The following is a 21,101-nucleotide window of genomic DNA, read 5'->3' as shown; positions in this document are numbered from 1 at the left end:
AGCAAAGAATTTACGACGAAGAGGTACGAGTACTATGGAAAATGTGGATATCTTATATGGATTTAAGAAAAAATGCGACTTAAATAAAATAATTTAAGAAACTACTGCTATATTATTATAATTGTTTGTTTTTTAAAAAGCGATCCGCTTCTGGCACTCGCCGGCCGCTGCCGCGGCACGCTCGCTTTGCTCGCTCGGCTCGTGCGTTGTTTATCAAAGTCTAACCTAACCTAACCTAAGCTAACTGTTTTCTATTGCAAAAACGATTCGCTTCTGGCATTCGCCGGCCGCTACCGCGGCACTAACTTAAATGACTTTAAACAAGTTTTTAGAATATAGTTATTCTAAATATTTTTAATATTTTATGGACTCTTTATATTTTATACGATCTGGCCAAATGTGGATGACCAAATCGTGAAACGTTGACGATTTAACGATCTGATCAAACTATGTTGGCCATTTCACGATATGCGACCATTTCGTGAAATGGCCACTCATATCATGAAATGATCAAATCTACGATATGACCACGACATGTACCTAAGTATAAATATTGCAGTGTTTACATTAATTCCATTAATGTTCTAATTTAATTACATTCGTGATACTAAGGATAATTACAGTTAGGTCGAGTTAGAATAATCACTTTTAAGTAATTTGCCACCAAGTCCGTAAAATAAAAATCTATGATATAGGTAGGTAGGTACCTACCTAATTACACAGATATGAAAGAAATCTCCCCTGGGTGGTATGAGGATTCAGTTTTTAAATGTTATTTGTTTATTGTTAGTTGTTTATAGCAAGCTTACGTTACGTTACGTGTTATTTGTGTATATTGTTATGTATTAAGTTTTGCCATGACATTGTTTTGTTTTCACTTCTCTTAACATAACTACCTAACGATTCTTGTAGTCATCTTAAATAAGACAAGTCTGAATATTTATGACTTGTCAAAGCTTAGATTATACAATATCGATCTGTTTGTTTACAGAGAGGTGTTTAGAATGGATAATAATTGTTTTGGCGTGGTTCACCAATATTTAGCTAAATTAATGCTTAATTGAATTTCGAAGTAGGTATTATATTATCTACAATTATTTAGATAGGCGAGATTTCATTTCAGATAATTAATATATTAGTTAAAATCTGAATAGGTATTGATATAGTATTTCAATAAATCTAATACAGTGTAGGTAGATACTCATTCTCTTATTTATATCTAAGCTCCAACTTTACTCGAAACAAACAATTTACATAGGTAGGTAGGTTAAAACAAAACAAGCTGGTAACAATCCTAAGCTTTTTGTAATAAATTTTTGGTTTGCTTAGTTCCTCTAGTTTAAGAGTTAGCGTACATATTTCTGTAAAGTTAATGTTTTTTGGCAAATAAATATTTATTTAAAGATTTATTAATCCTAACCTAAGTTGCAGTTTTCTAATGAAGCCCTTTGTGGGCATAATAACTAATATTATTTTATTTAAATGAATTTGTAATATGTTAGTTTTAGTTTTATTGTAGTAAATTTAAACGTAATCAGAAAATGCGTCCGAAATTATTCAGAAATAATTTATGTAATGCCAGTGGCGTAGCTAGGGGGACAAGGGCCCTGGTGCATAGGGAAAGAATCGGGCCCTCCTCCTCCCCTCTTTCCGCCTAGTTTGAACTTATATTTGCCTTCAAAATTATTGATAAGAATAAGAATAGAAAACAGTAAGTGAACTTATCTCTAGTAGGCTAAATCCATACGTCGTCTCTATTAGACTCTCCATGTGTTTAATAGAAGGTTTTAATAGAAGAAAAAGGGAATAAATAAACAACGACGCACATGACAATATAGAATATGTATTTATTATACAGATGAGATTAATTAATGGAAAAAACGATTTTTAACAGAATTCCCCGCCCAATTCACAATTTCTTGCGCGCTTTAATTTTTGCGAATTCATCTATTATTTCACTCAAATCCAAGTTTGTTGCCGCCTCATTTTCTATTGCAATTAACGATAAATAATTTATATAATTTTTTATAATCTTCAGTTTACCATAGTTTACTGAAAGATCTTTCTGCTGCCGCGGAAGTAACAGGAATTGTATGAAACAGTAGCATCGCTGTATACACTTCCGTAAGGTCACATTCGAGCATGCCAAATTTTGTTATAATTTCTTTGCAAAGCTGGCGAATAGACCACGTCTCCATCAATTGAGGGAGAATCAGATGATATACATTAAGAAATTAGAGCGAGAAATTGGGTCCAATTATATAGCAATATTTCTTCTGAAACTGATCACAGGCCGTTCGGTGTTTGAGAGGGTAGTCAATACTGTAACCGTTGCTGCTGCGAACAGTATGAAAATCGGTGATGTCACCTAATTTTGACAGTTGAACACTATTTTACTGGAAACATTGATGAATTTAGTGTATCGAACTGTAAACAATCCAGTGTAACTGTTAAAATCTCAGTTTGGACAGGAAAATTGTCTGTTCCCTGTAAAATGAAGTGGGTACCCCGTTGTTTAAGCAGTTTACACTGCGATATTTACCGTTTCTTTTTTTCCGTGAAGTAGCTCATTTGTCAATTTTAATTTGAATTTAGAATAACGTTGTTTATTTTTTGTACATATTTTGTCATCGGAATTTTTTTTAGCGAAAATGAGTTCTAGCAGAATTTGTTGCCAGATGGATGGATGTGCGGAATAGAAATCATAGCATTAGTGGTGATACTTGATGAAATAAGGCTGGTAGTAGGGAATGACGAATTACAACAGTCAGCGACACACCTAGCGTCAACTATTGTAGTACGTCCCAGACCCCAGAAAGTTGAAAACATCGCCACAAATATCATAAATGAGAACTCATGCGAGGCAAGAGCGAATGAAACTTTCATTAAAAAGTTGATGGGTGGAATTGGCGAATTGGTCTCACTACCGTCAAGCACGTGAGCTTATCGCTGATCCAATGTACTACGGGCGTACTCATCAAAACTACCAGATAACCGAAATAACGATAACAAACAGCACAATATGCCTATCGAGGACGCTTGGCGCATGTGTTGGAAACAAGGTTGGAAATGTTGAATAAGGAGTTCTTTAGTTGTTGATTTGAAAAAAAAAATTTAAAATAAAAAATCTTGTGAGCAGCCTCAAGTCTCGACCCAGCTCACAAGATTTTTTTTTATTTAAAAAAATATATTTAAAATAATTTTTTTTCAAAGCTGAGGTTTGAGGGCCCCCTGAGCTCCGGGGCCCTGGTGCACTGCACCACCTGGCCATATTTAGATATTTCCAATCGCTAAAACTCAAATATTCATATTTTGTATGTGACCAGCGTGTTGGATTTTGGCTTAAGATTCCCTATTAGAACAATAATTTAAGGCGACTACACCACCGAAACTAGCGCCCCCCCAACATTTTATTTTTTTACTCCTAAACCAGATCAAATTTAAAAAATCTAGCTCGGTACTTTGCTAGTATATTACTTGTAGTATTTTTGGTATTACTTTTCATTATTTTGCATTCGGTAAATTAGGATAACTTTTGATTACCGCCAAAAGTGGCCACTTTTGGCGGTAATCAAAAGTTCTCTAGAATAATGAACAGTTAGAATAGTGAAAAGTAATACCAAAAATACTACAAGTAATATACTAGCAAAGTACCGAGCTAGATTTTTTAAATTTGATCTGGTTAAGGAGTAAAAAAATAAAATGTTCGGTGGCGCTAGTTTCGGTGGTGTAGGCCTCATAAGGAGTCTTCATCGTTATAAAAATATAGATATAAAATAAAACAAATTCATAATACGACAGTCTTTATTTACTTTTAAGTAGTTAGCGTAGTAACAATGTACAGCTCAACCGACATTTTCAGAACTTCTGCAATTGATCAATTTCTCTTACAAAATATCTTAACGAATCACAATTTTAATCTCTTAATAATAAAACGTTAAATCGGTGAGTTCCGTGAGAAGCCTCTTACATAATACAGGATACATTGTGACGTCATATAAAAGTACCAATTGTTTTTTAATAAAATTATTATATTATAGAATATTTGTAATTGTACATTAATATTTGTAATTGTAATTGTACATTTTATAAGTACATTGACAAAATTAAAATTGGAAATTTTTTACTATATCTTCAAATTAAAGCCTGTCCAAATTACTGTAGGTATGTCAAATGTAGTATTTGTACTGTTATATTTTTGAAGTGGAACTTCTTTATCGGGGTTGGAAAAAAATTTAGTGTAACATTTTTTCGTTACGCGCCATCTTTTTCTTATCCCTACAACGCGTGATTCGACGTATTTCTGTAAAGTTGCATATAGTAAATTATTTTTTGAAAAATAAGGTCATAAAGAAGTTTCACTTCTTACGTGTATACATACACTAGTACACGCACACATTTTTTTTTATAATTCTACCAAGTTGTACTTTTTATATGACGCAACACGTACACAATTTATTTCGTAAATAACCAATAATATACATACATAGCTCATAGCTCATAATATCAATTCGCACATAACTCAAGGCTATACAATTTATAACAAGCATTCAAATATTTTACTATTAAAAATATAAAATAATCTAAAATATAACATTCGACTCAACATGAGCCACCATAACGTTGAAAGTTCAACAATTCATATAAAAATATAAAATTGATCATCTAAATTATAAAATATAAGGAATATGTTTTACAGATACGTATACGCATGGCTAAGGCACCGGTTTTTGTACTACTAGTGCAGTGTATACAATTAGTTACATAATGTCTTTTCACACACGCAGTTTTTTTTTTAAAGAGACTCTTCCATAACGAGAAAATATAATCTTAGCACAAAATTTTAGACAGGGTTTACCTATAAGCGCGGGTTCTCTTTAAACTGGTTTTGTCGTATCACATAGACATTAGACAACTATTAAAGTGACAGATCCCTGGTTTTAAGTTAGACTGTATTTCAATTGTTTTGTGGTAAGAATATCTATTTATAATAAAACATTTTAGTCATTACTATAGTGCGGCATATTTCATACAAAAATACCTGTCACTTTTAAAGAAACCTGTCTTTATTTATCAACTTTTTAGTACTATACAGTAATACCGATCGCTTTTAATTGCCTTTAATTTTTCTACATAAATTGAAAAATATTTTCGAAAAATTGAAATATTTTAGAAACTGTGTATATTATGATACATAATATATAAGCGTGTGTGAAAGACCTTGTAGATAAGGCAGCGTTTAAAGCGTGCATTTAATATTTATTTATTTCATTGATATAAAAAATTATTTATAAAAATCATTCACGTCATTCTTAACCGTAATAGATTTATATATTTCTTCATATTACAAATTGATATTTAAATTTAAAATTGTATACATTAAAATGGAAAAATATTTTACATAGAAGGCACTTATAAATAATGGACAATAATTAATAATAACATACATGGCACAATCGGCTTTGTTATATTTCTCTATACTTTATACTTAATATAATATTATCTATACATTTACACCATGGCACTGGGCTACTAAAAATTACTGCAGAAAAAATATAAAGATAATTATAAAAAATACAATATAATTCGGAAATATAAAATAAAATTCAATAAATTCAGCAATAACAGATATCTTGAAGAGATAATTGAAAATTTTATACTAGATTAAATCGGAAATTAGTGAAAAATACGAATTGTCAATTAATTTTCTACAATAAAAATAATTAGCTACTTTTTATACGAAGCAAATCCAATGAATATTTTAAATGATATGTCTATAAACTTAGTTATAAGGATCAAAGATTAATATGTCTGCCTAATTTACATGTACAGATGATATCTCAGAAATCTAGCCAAAGTAAATTACTTTTGAAACACTACATTATAAGTATCAGAAATTCAAATGTATTAATTCATAGATAACAGAAAAACAAAATTCAAAAAAGTAGTAGAATTTTTTATTTAGAAATTTAATAGGATAAATCTCTCTGAGATCAAAACCGAAAATAATCTACTATGAAAAGAAAAACATAGGCATTTTATATAAGTCCCATGGCACTGCCATTTGACCTAAATAACTTAAATTAGATCTTATAGTGTTCAGCTGCCAATAGACGTCAAAGCGTAAGTAATTACTTAGGTTAAACTTAATAACTTTAAGTACGTTCGCAATTATTAAAATAAGTTTTAAACGTAATAAGGAATCAGCCTACAATAATAGACTCAAAAATATTATTTGATATGTACAAATACTTCATTTTACAATATACATTCATTTCTCTTTTTGAACTTAATTGATAATAATATATGACACTAAATTCATAGCTCACATTTTATAATACAAAAAGAATCAATTCCTACAAAAATAGGTGTCAAATACAAAATTGTCAAATCATTATATTATGTGGTAGAACGTCGAGCTCTCAACCAGTCAACACGTTTCACCTGTAAAGGTGTATGTTACATATGTTTCAAAATACAAAGACGGTCAATACAAAGATGACCCATACAAATGTATCCAATACAAAGGTGGCCAAAATGTTTCAAATATAAAGATGACCAATCCATTACAAAATTCCCCGTTCAATAAAATTTGTCTTCTTCCACATCCAAATTGTTTTTATTATTCGGTTGATTGGAATGTCGTCGTATCGTGCCCATAGAGTCGTATTCATTTGCGATCGCTTTTGGGTACAATTTGGGGGTAGTTATCGCTGTATTATGGTTATTAGCGTTGGAAATATTATTGCTTTTCGATAGAAGTATACCACTAGTTCCGCCGATGCCTGAGAATGATGGTTGCCGTTTTGCTTTGCGAGGCTAGAAATAAAAATTTATTGTTTATAATATTTGCAGAAATGTGTTAAAAGATGAGGACACATTATTCATTCATTTATTCAAGTATTCTGCTGTCTTTTTTATGATTTTTAAAATTTTTGTGTTTGTGGACTTCAGATTACTAAAATATTGGATATTTCTCAGAATGCAAAATTTACTAGTATAGACAACCTCATAAATTCCGTTTTTCCTAGAATATTTTAAGAATTTTAATAACTACAATTTATACTTACAACTTCCTTCAAAGGCACAGTGACGTAGCTATTCTGTTTGGCCGTTATATAATGGGGGCTAGAAGGCACTCGCGGTTGTTTCCTCCACGGGAGGGATCCTCGGCGATGGCAGAATATTACCACTGCTAGACAGACTAGGCAACCTGCATTTAAATAAATAGTAGATGAGTGTCATGAGAAACTATAAAATAGGTTCTGGCAATATATAACATAGATAAATCCATCTAATATTATAAATGCGAAAGTAACTCTGTCTGTCTGTCACTCAATCACGCCTTAACTACTGAGCCAATTTGCATGAAATTTGGTATACAGATATTTTGATACCCGAGAAAGGACATAGGCTACTTTTTACCCCGGGAAATAGGATAGGTTTTATCCCGGAAATCCCACGGGAACGGGAACTATGCGGGTTTTTCTTTGCCTGCGCGGGCGAAGCTGCGGGTGGAAAGCTAGTTACTACTAAAAGTTGAACTGAATTATGGAAGCGAAATAATGTATTGAACTAGACATTCACAGCGAATCCACTCGGGTCAAAATTCAAAAATAAGGATAATATAATCCTTATTTTTGAATTTTGAAAGAGTAGTAAATACAAACAAGCGCACAAATGCACAGACATTGGGCAAAACAATAATAAGATTTACTTTATCTTCAAATTGCATTTAGTTACATAATACGGTAACTTTAAGTTTAGTTCAATCTGTCATCTATATTTTAAACAATAGGAAAAACAAACAATTATGACTTATACAATATATAAAAGATAAAATTATTTTAAACAAATATCTCACCCATAATAAAAGCAGCGACAACACAGCCAACAATGCCTCCCACGCTGAGGGAATCATTGCGCAGTGTAACGAAAGACGCCATTTCGACTCCTTGACTGTATGCCGGCATCGCGTAGAGTTCTGATTGAGAGAAATGTTATTTATGATTAAATACATTAAAGTTTGAAAGCAGTGTTGCTTTATTTCTAAACGTTTTCATATTACCAAAACTACAAATTTTATTTCTCACACACACACACTTTCACAGTTTCTCACTATCACTTTCAAAAAGGATTGGGTTGCAAAAATAAATCTTTGAATGTCGATGACATCTCATTTCACCCATGCAATTGACGTTCAATAAACAACAAGGCTCACAATATCACTGAATATTGCACTTTTCCCTTGAAGAACACAGATATTGAACATTACTGCTAACTCATTTCTGATGAATTTTTAACATGCAATCGTGAGTCAAGTTGCTTATCAGATTTTATTATAATGAAAGGCCATCTACCCACTCGCTCGAACTCACCATCCAAACTATTGTCCTAATCGCACATCGCCACCTGCACAACTTTTAGGCAATAGTGGATCTAGCTATTTACGCGCCTTCCCTCTCGCACTCACCATTATCCCTATCATTGTCCTTATCGCACCTCACCACCTGAATCTCAACCTTTTACTAGGCAATGGTGAATCTAGCTGTTTATGCGCCCTCCCTTTCGCACTCACCGTTATCCATATCGTTGTCCTTGTCACACCTCGCCACCTGCAACTGCGCGCCCACACACGCGCCGCTCTCACAGCTCCTTCTTCTAACTCTCTCACCCGCTTCACACTCGCCCCATGGACCCCATGGCCCCCAACCTGATTCTGAATCTGTTGATTAATAATTATTTATTGAAAAAGTGAAAAAAAAAACGTTTAATCATGAAATTATTGTGTTGTCACCAATCCTTAAGTGTACTGGATGGGAATTAAATCTGTCCGTTTAAAGAGAGTCAAAATCGGCTCGAAAGCCGTTTTTTTAGTATACAAGTTAAGATAATAATATAAGTGTTAAAAATAAACATAAACCATGAACATGAGCTTGAGCATGAACTTGAACGTGAACAAGAACGTGAACATAAGCGTAAACATAAACGTTAATATGAACGTGAACACGAACATGAACGTGAACATGAACACGAACACGAACATGAACATGAACACGAACATGAACTTGAACATGAATATGAACTTGAACATGAACATGAACATAAACAAAACACTATTAAGTACGAGAACACTGCTCATATTAAGTACGACAAAGATTGACAAACCTGCACAAGTATTAACACATATCCTCCTCTCGAGCGCCGCGCCTGCGTCCGCGCAACCTTCAGGTGACAAACACATTCTAGTGCGGGTTCGATGCCCGGTGGAACCAATGTCGCAATTGCCGCTACACTCACTCCAGTCGCTCCAGCAGGACCATTCGCCTGCGGGAAACATTAAATATTTGTTAAGATGCAAGTAGAAAATTATTTGCGCTATGATATTTTTAATTTTTTAGGTGATCTTTGAATAAAGTATTGTTATTTGTGATTTACAATCTAGGTTATTGTTATTTGTGATTTACAATAAAGGTTGTTGCCTGCTAGACATTGACGTACATTAAACAACTACCCTCACAATCACGTTTTTTTTTATTATTGTACGATAGGGAAGCGCTTGAATTTAATCACGTTTTTAAGGTATCTGAAGAAAAACTCGGCCTATGCGTGTATTAGGCAGAGATACATTTATAATTTTCTAATATGCAATACAATAGACTTTGAACATAGACAAAATAAGATGCTAATTTAATAAATGCCTTGTACAGCACCACTTGGATATTAATTAGTGACATTATTATATTCAGTCTTGTTGTTTATGTGAATCTTAACTTGAAACGCACTAACCATTACACGCATGCGTGTTACAAGCCCTCATCATATCAGCTGGTCCTTCACAAGGGGGTCGGCGACACCGTCGTGCACGGGGTTGCTGTCCACCCCCACACGGCGCTGAGCACGCCCCCCACGGACCCCACGGCTCCCAACCCCCTTCCTGTGGTGGGGTACTGCTGCAAATGCCTTGGGGGTTGCAATAGCGTTCTTCTTCGCGGGCTAGAGATAGCTGTGAAGTAATTTGTTATGATGTAGCTATAGTAATACGTAATACGAAGTATGTATTCTACTATACGGATAGCTTCACATTAGTATTTGGACTGGACATTTTCCAGAATATTTATATTTTCTAATGAACAAAGTCACTAGTGTTGTGAGATGACGTTACACCGTTACAGCTATTGGCATTTGCATAGCGCATTTGCTTGCAAATCAGAAACTAATTTAATATCGAAATAATTATTTAACTCGTAATCTTTTTACATTTTACTTGTTTGTTTGTTTGTTTATTTGACGTTAACATGTTTTAATATACCTTAAAAATTTAAGCTATTAAACAATTACCTTTATCTGTTCCGGTGTGGGCGCTTTACACAGGAACTTGAATCGCTTTTCTGTGTAACTGCCATCTGTTGCATTACCTGTGTATAAACCACAGGTATAAACAAAGCATTTTATTACTTTTACAAACATATTTGATACTTTTTTGACATATTTTAATAGAAGATTTGCTAGTCAGGATAATTATTTTATACTTCCATTTACAATTTTTTTTTCCAAAAATCTATTAAAAAATAAAACTACCCTACACTTACCTAACATCTGCACCCAGGGGGTCCACGCAGTCGCTTTACGCACTTCACAGGGTCGCAGATCACAAGCCTGCCTCTCATATCTCGCACCCTCACAATCAGCACCCCCATGTGAAGGGGGTGGACTGGCACAAACTCTCCGCCGTTCTCTCGTGCCCGCACCAGCTCCACACCCTGAGCCAGTGCAAGAGGACCACGCGCCCCAGGGCGACCAGCTGCCGTCTACTGGCGCCAGTGCTGGGTCTGATTTGAACAAACATTGTATTTGTTAAGACAGTTAAGACGAGAAAACATAGAAAGTAAAGGTTGCTGACTTCAAAAAACGAGGATTAAAGAAACTTGTAGGGACACACATATGCAATTCGCTGATCGAGCTTTTTGTATATGTGTGCGTCCACATTGTTTCCCCGACGCTTTTTAGATTTATTAGAATAATTATTAGTTAGTAGTGCATAACGGCTAGCATAAACAACACATGTATTGTGAAGAGCAATAAAGTGATTGAAGGAAAGGCTTTATTATTTGGGGCAACCTTGGGGGCAGTGGGCTTCTTTAAAAAAAAACAATATACTGACAACATACATTTTGCATTTAAATAATTCGACAGCTATGACGTCTCTATATGGCGCTAAATCGGTGTATATTTTCTTTTCAATACGCCGCACAACAATACAATCAACTATAATTTGCAGATAAACACATACCTGGACAAGGCGGCAGATTAGCGCAGTACAAGTCCTGTACATCCTGTCCAACACACACCCTGCCTCCAAACTTAGGTTCTGGCGACGAACATGTCCTGCGTCTGGACTTGACGGCTATACCGCAAGTGGTGGAACATTCTGACCAGGACGACCAGGCTGACCAGCCACCGTGGATTGTACAGTTTGTTACTGCTATACTGGCTCCTGAAAATTTTAGGATATGTTAGTTTAATATATGGATATGTTAGTTTGTGGCATTTTGTAGCACACGGCCGGGTAAATACATTACTACAGATAATAAAGGCTATTTGTCTTGATGTTTATGTTTATTATTTGTGTTGATATTTAACTTAACTATATATATATATTATAAGTAGGCAATAAGTATTTTAGATGTTTGTGTACCCAGAAAAAACGAATATATATTTTTGTTTATCTTAAATTTACTGAACAATATTCGTGTTCAGAAACATAAACTTCTAATTTATTATATCACAATATGTCATTTTAGATCCATACAACTTTATTTAATCAATAAAAGACATGTTTGTTGTATTCTGGATACATTAAATAAAAATTAAGATAATAAAACATTCACTCATTCCAACTTACCGGCGCACACTTGGCCACCATTTGCTGGTCGTGGATTATCACATCTGCGTGTACGACACATACACATATCTGGCTTATCATCGCCGTATGGAGCACGTGGTGTGCCATCTTGCATACAAGGCTCCCATTCTGACCACGATGACCAGCCACCGTCCACTGAAATGAATTAAAATTGATATTTAGCTAAAGAAAACGTGTTTTGAACATTAAGGCAATGTTCGGTGAATCATTAATAGACGGTTGTTAACATAAGCCTCTTTCATCACAAAAATATGAAACATAAAAATCATGGAGTAATATTTAAATTAATATGTAAGTGTCCATGACAGTTGGCACACACTTATAAACACTTTATCCACTATAGATGCGCAATAATGAGATTTAAAGTATTAAAACACTTTATATGTAATGTAGTTTTTAAGGAGGTGCGTGAATGGGCGTAGCTAGCCATGGGTGGGGCAACAATAAAAAATAATATGTAACTAGCAACTGTAATATGTACTCAAGTCATATCCAGGTCTTCGAACCTCAAATGCCGGCTGCCGTGCCGCCGGCCGTTTTTTTGCGAAGGCATTTGCGAAGGCATTTGCGTAGGCATTTGCGAAGGCATTTGCGAAGGCATTTGCGAAGGCATTTGCGAAGGCATTTGCGAAGGCATTTGCGTAGGCATTTGCGTAGGCATTTGCGTAGGCATTTGCGAAGGCATTTGCGAAGGCATTTGCGAAGGCATTTGCGAAGGCATTTGCGAAGGCATTTGCGTAGGCATTTGCGAAGGCATTTGCGAAGGCATTTGCGAAGGCATTTGCGTAGGCATTTGCGTAGGCATTTGCGAAGGCATTTGCGAAGGCATTTGCGAAGGCATTTGCGAAGGCATTTGCGAAGGCATTTGCGTAGGCATTTGCGAAGGCATTTGCGAAGGCATTTGCGAAGGCATTTGCGAAGGCATTTGCGTAGGCATTTGCGATGGCATTTGCGATGGCATTTGCGAAGGCATTTACGAAGGCATTTGCGAAGGCATTTGCGTAGGCATTTGCGAAGGCATTTGCGTAGGCATTTGCGAAGGCATTTGCGAAGGCATTTGCGAAGGCATTTGCGAAGGCATTTGCGAAGGCATTTGCGTAGGCATTTGCGAAGGCATTTGCGAAGGCATTTGCGAAGGCATTTGCATAGGCATTTGCGAAGGCATTTGCGAAGGCATTTGCGAAGGCATTTGCGAAGGCATTTGCGAAGGCATTTGCGAAGGCATTTGCGAAGGCATTTGCGATGGCATTTTTTGTATGGCATTAGGCGTAGAAAAGTCTTAATATGGCCATCTAAAGGCGACAAGACGTTTGTTGTGAGTTATATTAGGCTACATGTAAATACGAAGTACCAGTCACGAAGTACCAGGCGCCCATAACAATTGAGGTACTCACCGGGCGTGTTCACAGTAGGACAAGTAGGTAACGAAGTAGGAATGGTTTATATGTGGAGACGACCTCACACACACTTCTCTAGCATCATCCCAGACTATCTTGCTATTATCACACTAAAAATTTCTATCTAAAAGTACCAGGCGTCCATAACAATTGAGGAACTTACCGGGCGTGCTCACAGTAGGACAAGTAGCCGTATTTTGCACGAAGTACGAATGGTGTATATGTGGAGACGACCTCACACACACTTCCCTAGCATCATCCCAGCCACAGTGCGGGTCGGTTGCCCCTACACAGCTGGATCGAGTCTTGTATCGGGAACAACGCTCGCTGCCGATACGGAGCACGGCTGTATCGCTGCCTATGTATAGCGACATCTGTGGAGGAATAACGTATTGTAATAAGGTAAGATAAAGAGATTGAAAATGGCGTTGCTCAGCTATCAAATCAATTTTTGACCCATACCAGCATTAATTTAAGCGGTATAAACACACAGAGAATCGTACATTATACTGTAGAATGTATATTTGCCAAAAAATACACCATTTAAGTGCTTTAATATTGAAAAAAAAGTTGACTTGCATAAGAGTTAAAAAATATATTATATAATATATAACTTGCGATTCTAAAATAATAATATCTTCAATAAATTATCAAGGGTCTCATTATGATTTGTTATTTCCAGCAACTTTTACTTAAACTTTTAACTATGAAGCTATATCTGTAGAAAAACTTACCGTATCCTTAACAAACTGCATACTCTGTACATCAAAACCACCCATGGCATCTTTCAACTTCCATATTTCCGCTACACACGCGCCCTCATACCGCGGCAGTATTGCCAGCTTCACAATATAGCTTTCCTCAGTAGATACGAACACTACGAGTTGTTTTCCCACATTTTTTGTGTTGGCAACATCTACGGTTACGTGCGTGAATCGTTCTAATGTGGCTTTATATACGGGCTCGCCTGATATAGGCCGGATGGAGTCGTACATTAGGTGGTATCGGTGGTATTCTATTCCTGGTCTGAAATATAAAATATATGGTTACAGAATAGTTATTTCAATGGCTTACAGAAATTATATTGAAATTTCTTATATTTTTAACCGACTTCAAAAAAAGGAGGAGGTACTCAATTCGGCCAGTATATTTTTTATACCAATAGCTACATCAAAAAAATGTCTCGTGAAAATGTGTTTTTTGTTCCTCGGTGTCCCTTAGACATATAAATTCGATTACTTTATTTTTTATTTTTCAAAAATGTGTCCCGACATTTTATTTTTTATTAAAAAAAATAAAAACATCCTTACTAAACTTACCTAGTATCTGGCATACATCTAAAATGTTCTCTAGCCTGTCTGGATGGTGACTTCGGTTCCCAGGTGGATGTAGGCGAGTCCTGCACTTTGTATGGCCCCTCAAAAGCCGCTTGGATGTCTGTCATATTGTATATACATACAGCGCTGCCGGCTATACTGTTACTGTTGGAAATAAATAAATATATTAGAAATAGTTTAGAGAGAGCAGAGACAAAAGTTCAGAATGACATATAGTTTATCATATACGGTTACAAATTCAGAGACCATAAGGTTAATATAAATTAATGAAAAAACTGTATTGCAAGAATTGTATTAGGCTACAAAGATACAAAGTGCTGCCTACTCAAATACCATAGATAAATAAATACAGTGGATCTGTAAAAACTAATCTATTAAAGCATATTTAAAAACTAACGTTCAAATCTGCAAATGATCCTTCGAGCCGGATATTCTAGTTTCATAATGACATTAATTCTCTAAAAGATTATGCAACCAAAATATCTAAAGAATATTTTTTCCTAACATTCTGATTCACACTTACATAGGCGTAGTAAACACAGCAACAAGTATCTTTTCCTGCGGCAAATACTCAACGCTCTGCACTTCATCATAGTTGAATGACACATCTCCGGGTACTGAGCATTTGAGCCGAGCCTTGAGGAAGGTACTCCAATTGTCTTTCATCACTAGATGACCGCCTGAGTCGTTCTTGCATACTCGTGCGATGCGGGAATAGATTATCTAGAAGGTACAAATGTTGAATGTATTGGTAATAATGTACTTAGAGAAGTAGTATTTGATGAATATAGATTTGATGTGGGTGTACAATGTACATAATTTCATTGTGATATTTTGATATTGTAGTAGGTACATAAACTAATAGCATTGGTATTATAGATGTTAATAAATTATCGAAAATAATTGAGAAAATGTTATATGTTGAATTTTGTATTTGTAACTGGTGCCTATAGTAGTGGTTAAGTTTTAATTTTAATTGGAACCAGTAGGAATATAAGCTAGATGTGGCAAAAAATTAAAAACTTAGTCCACATTGATTCCTAGCTTAAAGGAACTTCGAATTTTTAGAAATGAAATACATAATTAAATATAATATCAAAAGAAAGTTACTATAATGATTTGATTGCAAATAATAAAGATGTTATAATAATTATATTTCACCAGTTACTTAATTGTTCAATATCCGTAAACTATACTTATTTCATTTTCTCTTCATGTTTATATAATGTTAAATAAAATAATAATACAAATTAAACACCCGTTCCTAACATTGAACACTTGAAACAACAATTATATTACAATTACACTATTATTATATGAATTGCATAATTATGTATGTAAAATATGTAAATTCATGTGTACATACAATCTCCAACAGACTAATAGTGAAAGTACAGCTCTAAATTATCATAAATAAATAAAGCTTTCTTTATTATCTCTAACAAATTTATTTCTAAACTTCACACAATTACAAACTATCAATCACAATGGTTTTATTGCAAGGAAATCCATTTACATTCACAAGTCAAATGGACTATTGAATACCAATGTTATTTGTGTACGATTGCTTCCATAAAAATGTAAATGCCTTTGACAATGTACCAATACTTTGAATTGTAAAGTAAGTTCCTGTCATACATACGATTTGTAATGTATACAATCGAATTTAAACCGTATTCCTTTGAGATAAGACTCAAAATCACTCTTGTATCGTATTGCAATGTCATTCAAGTAATAAATTGCAAACAATTTAAGAAGCTTAGATTTTACTTTGTTTGATATGCACACAATTAACGGATTACATAGAAGTAGTTAAACGAATATCTAATATTATTTACTTTATTAAAAAAGTGGGGAAGTAAAATTTGAACTTTCTATTCAACTGAAGAAGTATTTTTTATCTACCCACATCGATGTTAAAAACGCAAATCATCGTTGATTCCTTTATTTAATTATTTGTGTTAGTAATATTATAATAATAGTTAGTGAGGAAGAATATATTATGTTTGTTACTATTTCACGAAACAGTTAGACGAATTTGGATGAAACTTCAACAGAAATACTTGATTTTACTTGTGCGGGTATTTGAAACCGTGCAGCACAGCAGCTGTGTTATAATTTATTCACGACTTAAACAAATATTATTAAGAAAAAAAATACCTTTCCGCAGTTCAAATGTTCAACTGCGACTTCTCTAAATACAAAATAAACGAAATGGTCATCTTCAAAACTGCCAACAAATTGGGGTTCGTTCAGCCAATTCAAGTCATATTGTGTTGTTCGTAGCATGCCTGTGTCTCTGGGGGATGCCCCTCGACTCCTGGAAAATAATTACAAAATGCACGTTTTTTATGGATTCACATAGCGAAAATTTTAGTTAGGATTGACATATTTTATACGTAAAAGCAACGGTAAGTCAGTTAAAAATTAAGATATGAACAGAAAACTAAATCAATCTCGTAAAAGTATCTATCGATTTTAAAGTACCTACTCGGTTACAGGTTACAAACAAACATACAAGTAGGTATACAAACATAGAGGTGAAGCTAATAAATGCATGTAAAGAGATAAATTACGTATTCTAGTAGTGAACTTATATTAAATTATCCTACTAATATAATAAATGAAGTTTGTGAGGATGTGTATGTTTGTGTTTGTTACTCTTTCACGCAAATACTACTGAACCGATTACAATGTAATTTAGCACACATGTAGAGGTTAACTTGGATAAACACATAGGATAGGTTTTATCCCGGAAATCCCACGGGTACGGGAACTATGCTGGTTTTTCTTTGAAAACGCGGGCGAAGCCGCGGGCGGAAAGCGTGTTCAAAATAAAACCAAAAAAATAATAGCTTCCAAAATTCCTGTATAACATAAATCTTTCACAAAAATTTCCAAACCAACCTGCATATTGCTGTGTCAGAACTAGTGAAATCAGTAGGTGTTCCTGCGTAATATTCGCCACTGGACGACAGAATAGCGGTCACGTTCGAGTGGGGGTTGTGGGGACAATTCGCAACCCCGGATACCCATTCTGAGACCATGTTTAGTGATTCGATCTGGAATAAATAAAAGATTATGTACTACTATCTTAAATTTTAAGGCTTTGCTTAAAGACCTGAGGCTATGTACTTGTTCCCGGATCATCTACTATTTTCATTATAAATTGAAAGTGTAACGCGTAGACTATCGCATTTATAATAATGGGTAATCATTGAAAGATATAGTCTGTTTAATATAGTCTGTTTAATACAATGCATGTTCAATATTCTAAAACACCATAAGATATTACATTCGAAAGCCAGTAGTCCATTCTATTGGTCTAACCTTCTTGCCCCACTTCCACACGCTAATTAGGAAGTTACATAGCAGCTAATTTATGCCTCGTTATCATAGTTCACCTAATTTCATTACGATAAGATTACCGTTATTATTCTAAAGGTGACCTTCATAGTGTGTGATTTACGCAATTCGATGTTGTTAAAACTAATGTATAGAAATTATCGGAATATTGTTGAATAAATAAATCAGATATAAATGCATAGATTTTTATTTTTTGTGCAAAATTTTTAAAAAATGATAATCAAAGTATTTTTACATCAACGAACTCAATTCTATTTTCTCCTATAATTTTTAAAAAGCAACGTGGTACTACACTTTAAAAGCTATAAAAATAAAAAAAAATAATGTCGCGCAAACTGGTATTATAATTCGAGTATATTCATTTCGCTATCATAAGGCAAAACAAGTTCCTTTTATACATTAATAACATGTACAGATACAATTTTAAATCAATGGTCTAGACACAAACAAGCTTAATGATTAGCTACCAATACATATATTTATTCACGTATGAATGACGGTTAAAAAATTCTTTGATCTTTCATGTGCATTATAAACGACAGATCAAACTAGTTATCAAAATATTGCGGGCTTCTAGGAAGTTAGCTATGCAAAAAATAATACATCATATTCATTTACAAGCCAGCGGAGATCGAATAACTTATATTGGATGTGACATTTCGAGTTATTACGTTTTTGCTTAATAGATGTATAATTATTGTTATTTTATACTTTTTTATTGCATTTTCATTTCGTAAACATCGGTAGGTACGTTCTTTTCGTATGCTAAAAGCAAGGCTAAAAGATTTATTTTGACGTTTTTGTTACGAACGTCAAATCCAACGCCGCGGCCGCAGGCAAAATGAATCCATTTCAAAACAATACAAAAACATAGAGGAGTTCAAATATCCGTCTACTATTCACATTATTATTTCCACACTTTATACATAATATATCTATTGACTAATCATAATACTACCATCTGTCCAAACTAAATCTATCATTTACCAACCACATACAACAAACATGACAAATATTAATTAAATATCAAATACTTCTTTTAACGACATAAATAAGACAAAAAAAGTCACACCTCTCGCCAGCTACACAGGGGACTGAAGGCATTAGTCCCACAAGCGAACAGCTTATGTCCATACGACAGAAGAACTTTCACGTAGTTATGGCAGTCTTCCTCCGTCTGGCCTTTGTCCTGGCAGAGCTTGGTTTTGTCTGCGGGTGCTGGCCAGGACGCGCGCTCTAGTGGTCGCAAGCCGCGTAAGGAAAGACGGTAGAGGGTGTCTCTGCGAAGAAAAGTTTGATTATTTTGTGCTGTAAGAAATAAGAATTTAAATATTTATACGGATAGAGATGTCGTAAAGCTTTTTTTAACAAAATATACAAAATAATGTAGGCATTTATGTCAACTACGTGATGATTCCAGAACTCGGAAATAATAGGATGTAGGATAATAAATAATAATTAAGTGGATTGGAATAATTGATATGAGTTTGTATTGGATATCTAAATATAACCTACTTCTTTGTAATAACATTTTTTTTTTGTCTCAATGATTGGCAGAAATATATCAGAGTATTTAATATTGAACTTTGTTATCATTATTCACTAAATTGAACAATTCTGAATACATTATCGTTTCTGTTAATTCCTCTTCATTGAATATTATCAGATGTATCATGTATACTTTGTTTCGAACTCAAGTATTACAAAAAATATATTAGAATACGGAATTATATTTGAGCTATATCATAAATATTTACTAATTGCATATTTTAAAACAAATTATGAATATTGTGTAATTTAAATTCCATCTCGGAAATGTCACAATCATCAACCCACAGACGTTTTATATAAAAATCTACCAACGCAGTAACCTTGTTGTGGCGGGCGCATGTTTTTAGAGTGCTAACATATTTTACATTGAATACCATTTTAGAAAAAAAATTGAAAATATTTTATTTGGTCACGTTGTTTCTAGGTCTAGTAGTCTAATGTTCAGAGGAACAATCACTAAAAAACTGGGCGGATGTATAAGTGTTTGATTATACATAGTTATAAGACTTCTATTCAAAAAACCTTTTTATATCGACACATATTTTAATTCCAAAAAGATTGTGTTCAGTATATTATGTTGAATATTGTTGTACAGTTTATTTTCACATTTAACGTATGCAAGTTGCATAGTAAATATGCAACGCAAACGTTTCGTATTGCCGCCTACTAAGCACCAAGTAAAGCATAAATGTAACATAATACATATGCGAACAGTACTTGACATAAGAGCCTCTAATTATATCTGATTAAGTAGTAACCTCACTGAACTGTACAATATACATCTGGCACTGTACTACGCATTATTTTTTGTCATACGATCTTCAAAACAACATGTCATTGACTTTACGAGTACATAGTTAATCGGCGAAACTTTTGAAGATAAAAATTAAAATAATGAAATAGTGTTAAAATCGATTTATCAACTTCCCAGTAAATGTAATTCTCAACTTAAAACGCTATCTCATATCTTTCCTAAGAAACGAGAGAGACATGCTATTATAATAGTTTCTGGATAACATTAGATGACAATTGAAAAATTAGGTACTTCTTTTGGCGTCAATCACCAAAACATTATTTACGTATACGACACCATCGTGTATCTTAAAAGCATCTTCTTAAGAAAGCGTCTCATTAATACGCGTCACGTAGGTGTATAAAGAAAGGTGATGTAAGGCATAATAATTAAGTTCCATAAAGATAGTTGCTACTAGGGCAACTCTAGGAAAACATACAGTACGAATTCGCAATGTTATCACGAAATTGGATACGCATAGCACGGCTTAATAAATAGAAAGTGAAACATAAGCGTTAACTCATGATAACACCCAGCGATAACCCCATGATTGCGTCCATAAAGCATTCGATCGGAAATCGCATTTTCTCTTCCTCTCAACTGACAAATAAGGTTGCGCTAAAATTTATTCGCGCTAACGAGTTGTTGATTAACCGCTTCCTTGATACTAAGCGTAAATACGGAAATCGTGTGTTCAATCCTTAGTTATAAAAAGCGGAAGGATACGAAGA

The 21,101-nt window shown here is 34.2% G+C and overlaps 1 protein-coding gene across 1 annotated transcript in view; it reads right to left on the bottom strand.

The window, feature by feature from the left end:
- Positions 1-4,798: 4,798 nt before the first annotated feature.
- LOC123700681 (semaphorin-5B) overlaps positions 4,799-21,101 on the bottom strand; it is a 43,111-nt gene continuing 26,808 nt past the window's right edge. Inside the window, exons 4-20 of the mRNA XM_045647963.1 lie at positions 19,099-19,306; positions 17,568-17,722; positions 16,821-16,980; positions 15,184-15,383; positions 14,643-14,804; positions 14,058-14,349; positions 13,487-13,697; positions 11,906-12,061; positions 11,294-11,497; positions 10,593-10,832; positions 10,342-10,418; positions 9,790-10,006; positions 9,169-9,327; positions 8,579-8,725; positions 7,865-7,984; positions 7,071-7,213; positions 4,799-6,819 (exon numbers count right to left, since the gene is read on the bottom strand). Coding sequence (XP_045503919.1) covers positions 6,583-6,819; positions 7,071-7,213; positions 7,865-7,984; positions 8,579-8,725; positions 9,169-9,327; positions 9,790-10,006; positions 10,342-10,418; positions 10,593-10,832; positions 11,294-11,497; positions 11,906-12,061; positions 13,487-13,697; positions 14,058-14,349; positions 14,643-14,804; positions 15,184-15,383; positions 16,821-16,980; positions 17,568-17,722; positions 19,099-19,306 — 3,088 coding nt within the window. The 3' untranslated portion in view covers positions 4,799-6,582. The remainder of the gene's footprint in view (positions 6,820-7,070; positions 7,214-7,864; positions 7,985-8,578; positions 8,726-9,168; positions 9,328-9,789; positions 10,007-10,341; positions 10,419-10,592; positions 10,833-11,293; positions 11,498-11,905; positions 12,062-13,486; positions 13,698-14,057; positions 14,350-14,642; positions 14,805-15,183; positions 15,384-16,820; positions 16,981-17,567; positions 17,723-19,098; positions 19,307-21,101) is intronic.

The sequence above is a fragment of the Colias croceus genome, chromosome 20 (genome assembly GCF_905220415.1).
Source record: "Colias croceus chromosome 20, ilColCroc2.1".
Classification (NCBI taxonomy): Eukaryota; Metazoa; Arthropoda; class Insecta; order Lepidoptera; family Pieridae; genus Colias; species Colias croceus.
This window is presented reverse-complemented; position numbering and strand designations above follow the sequence as displayed.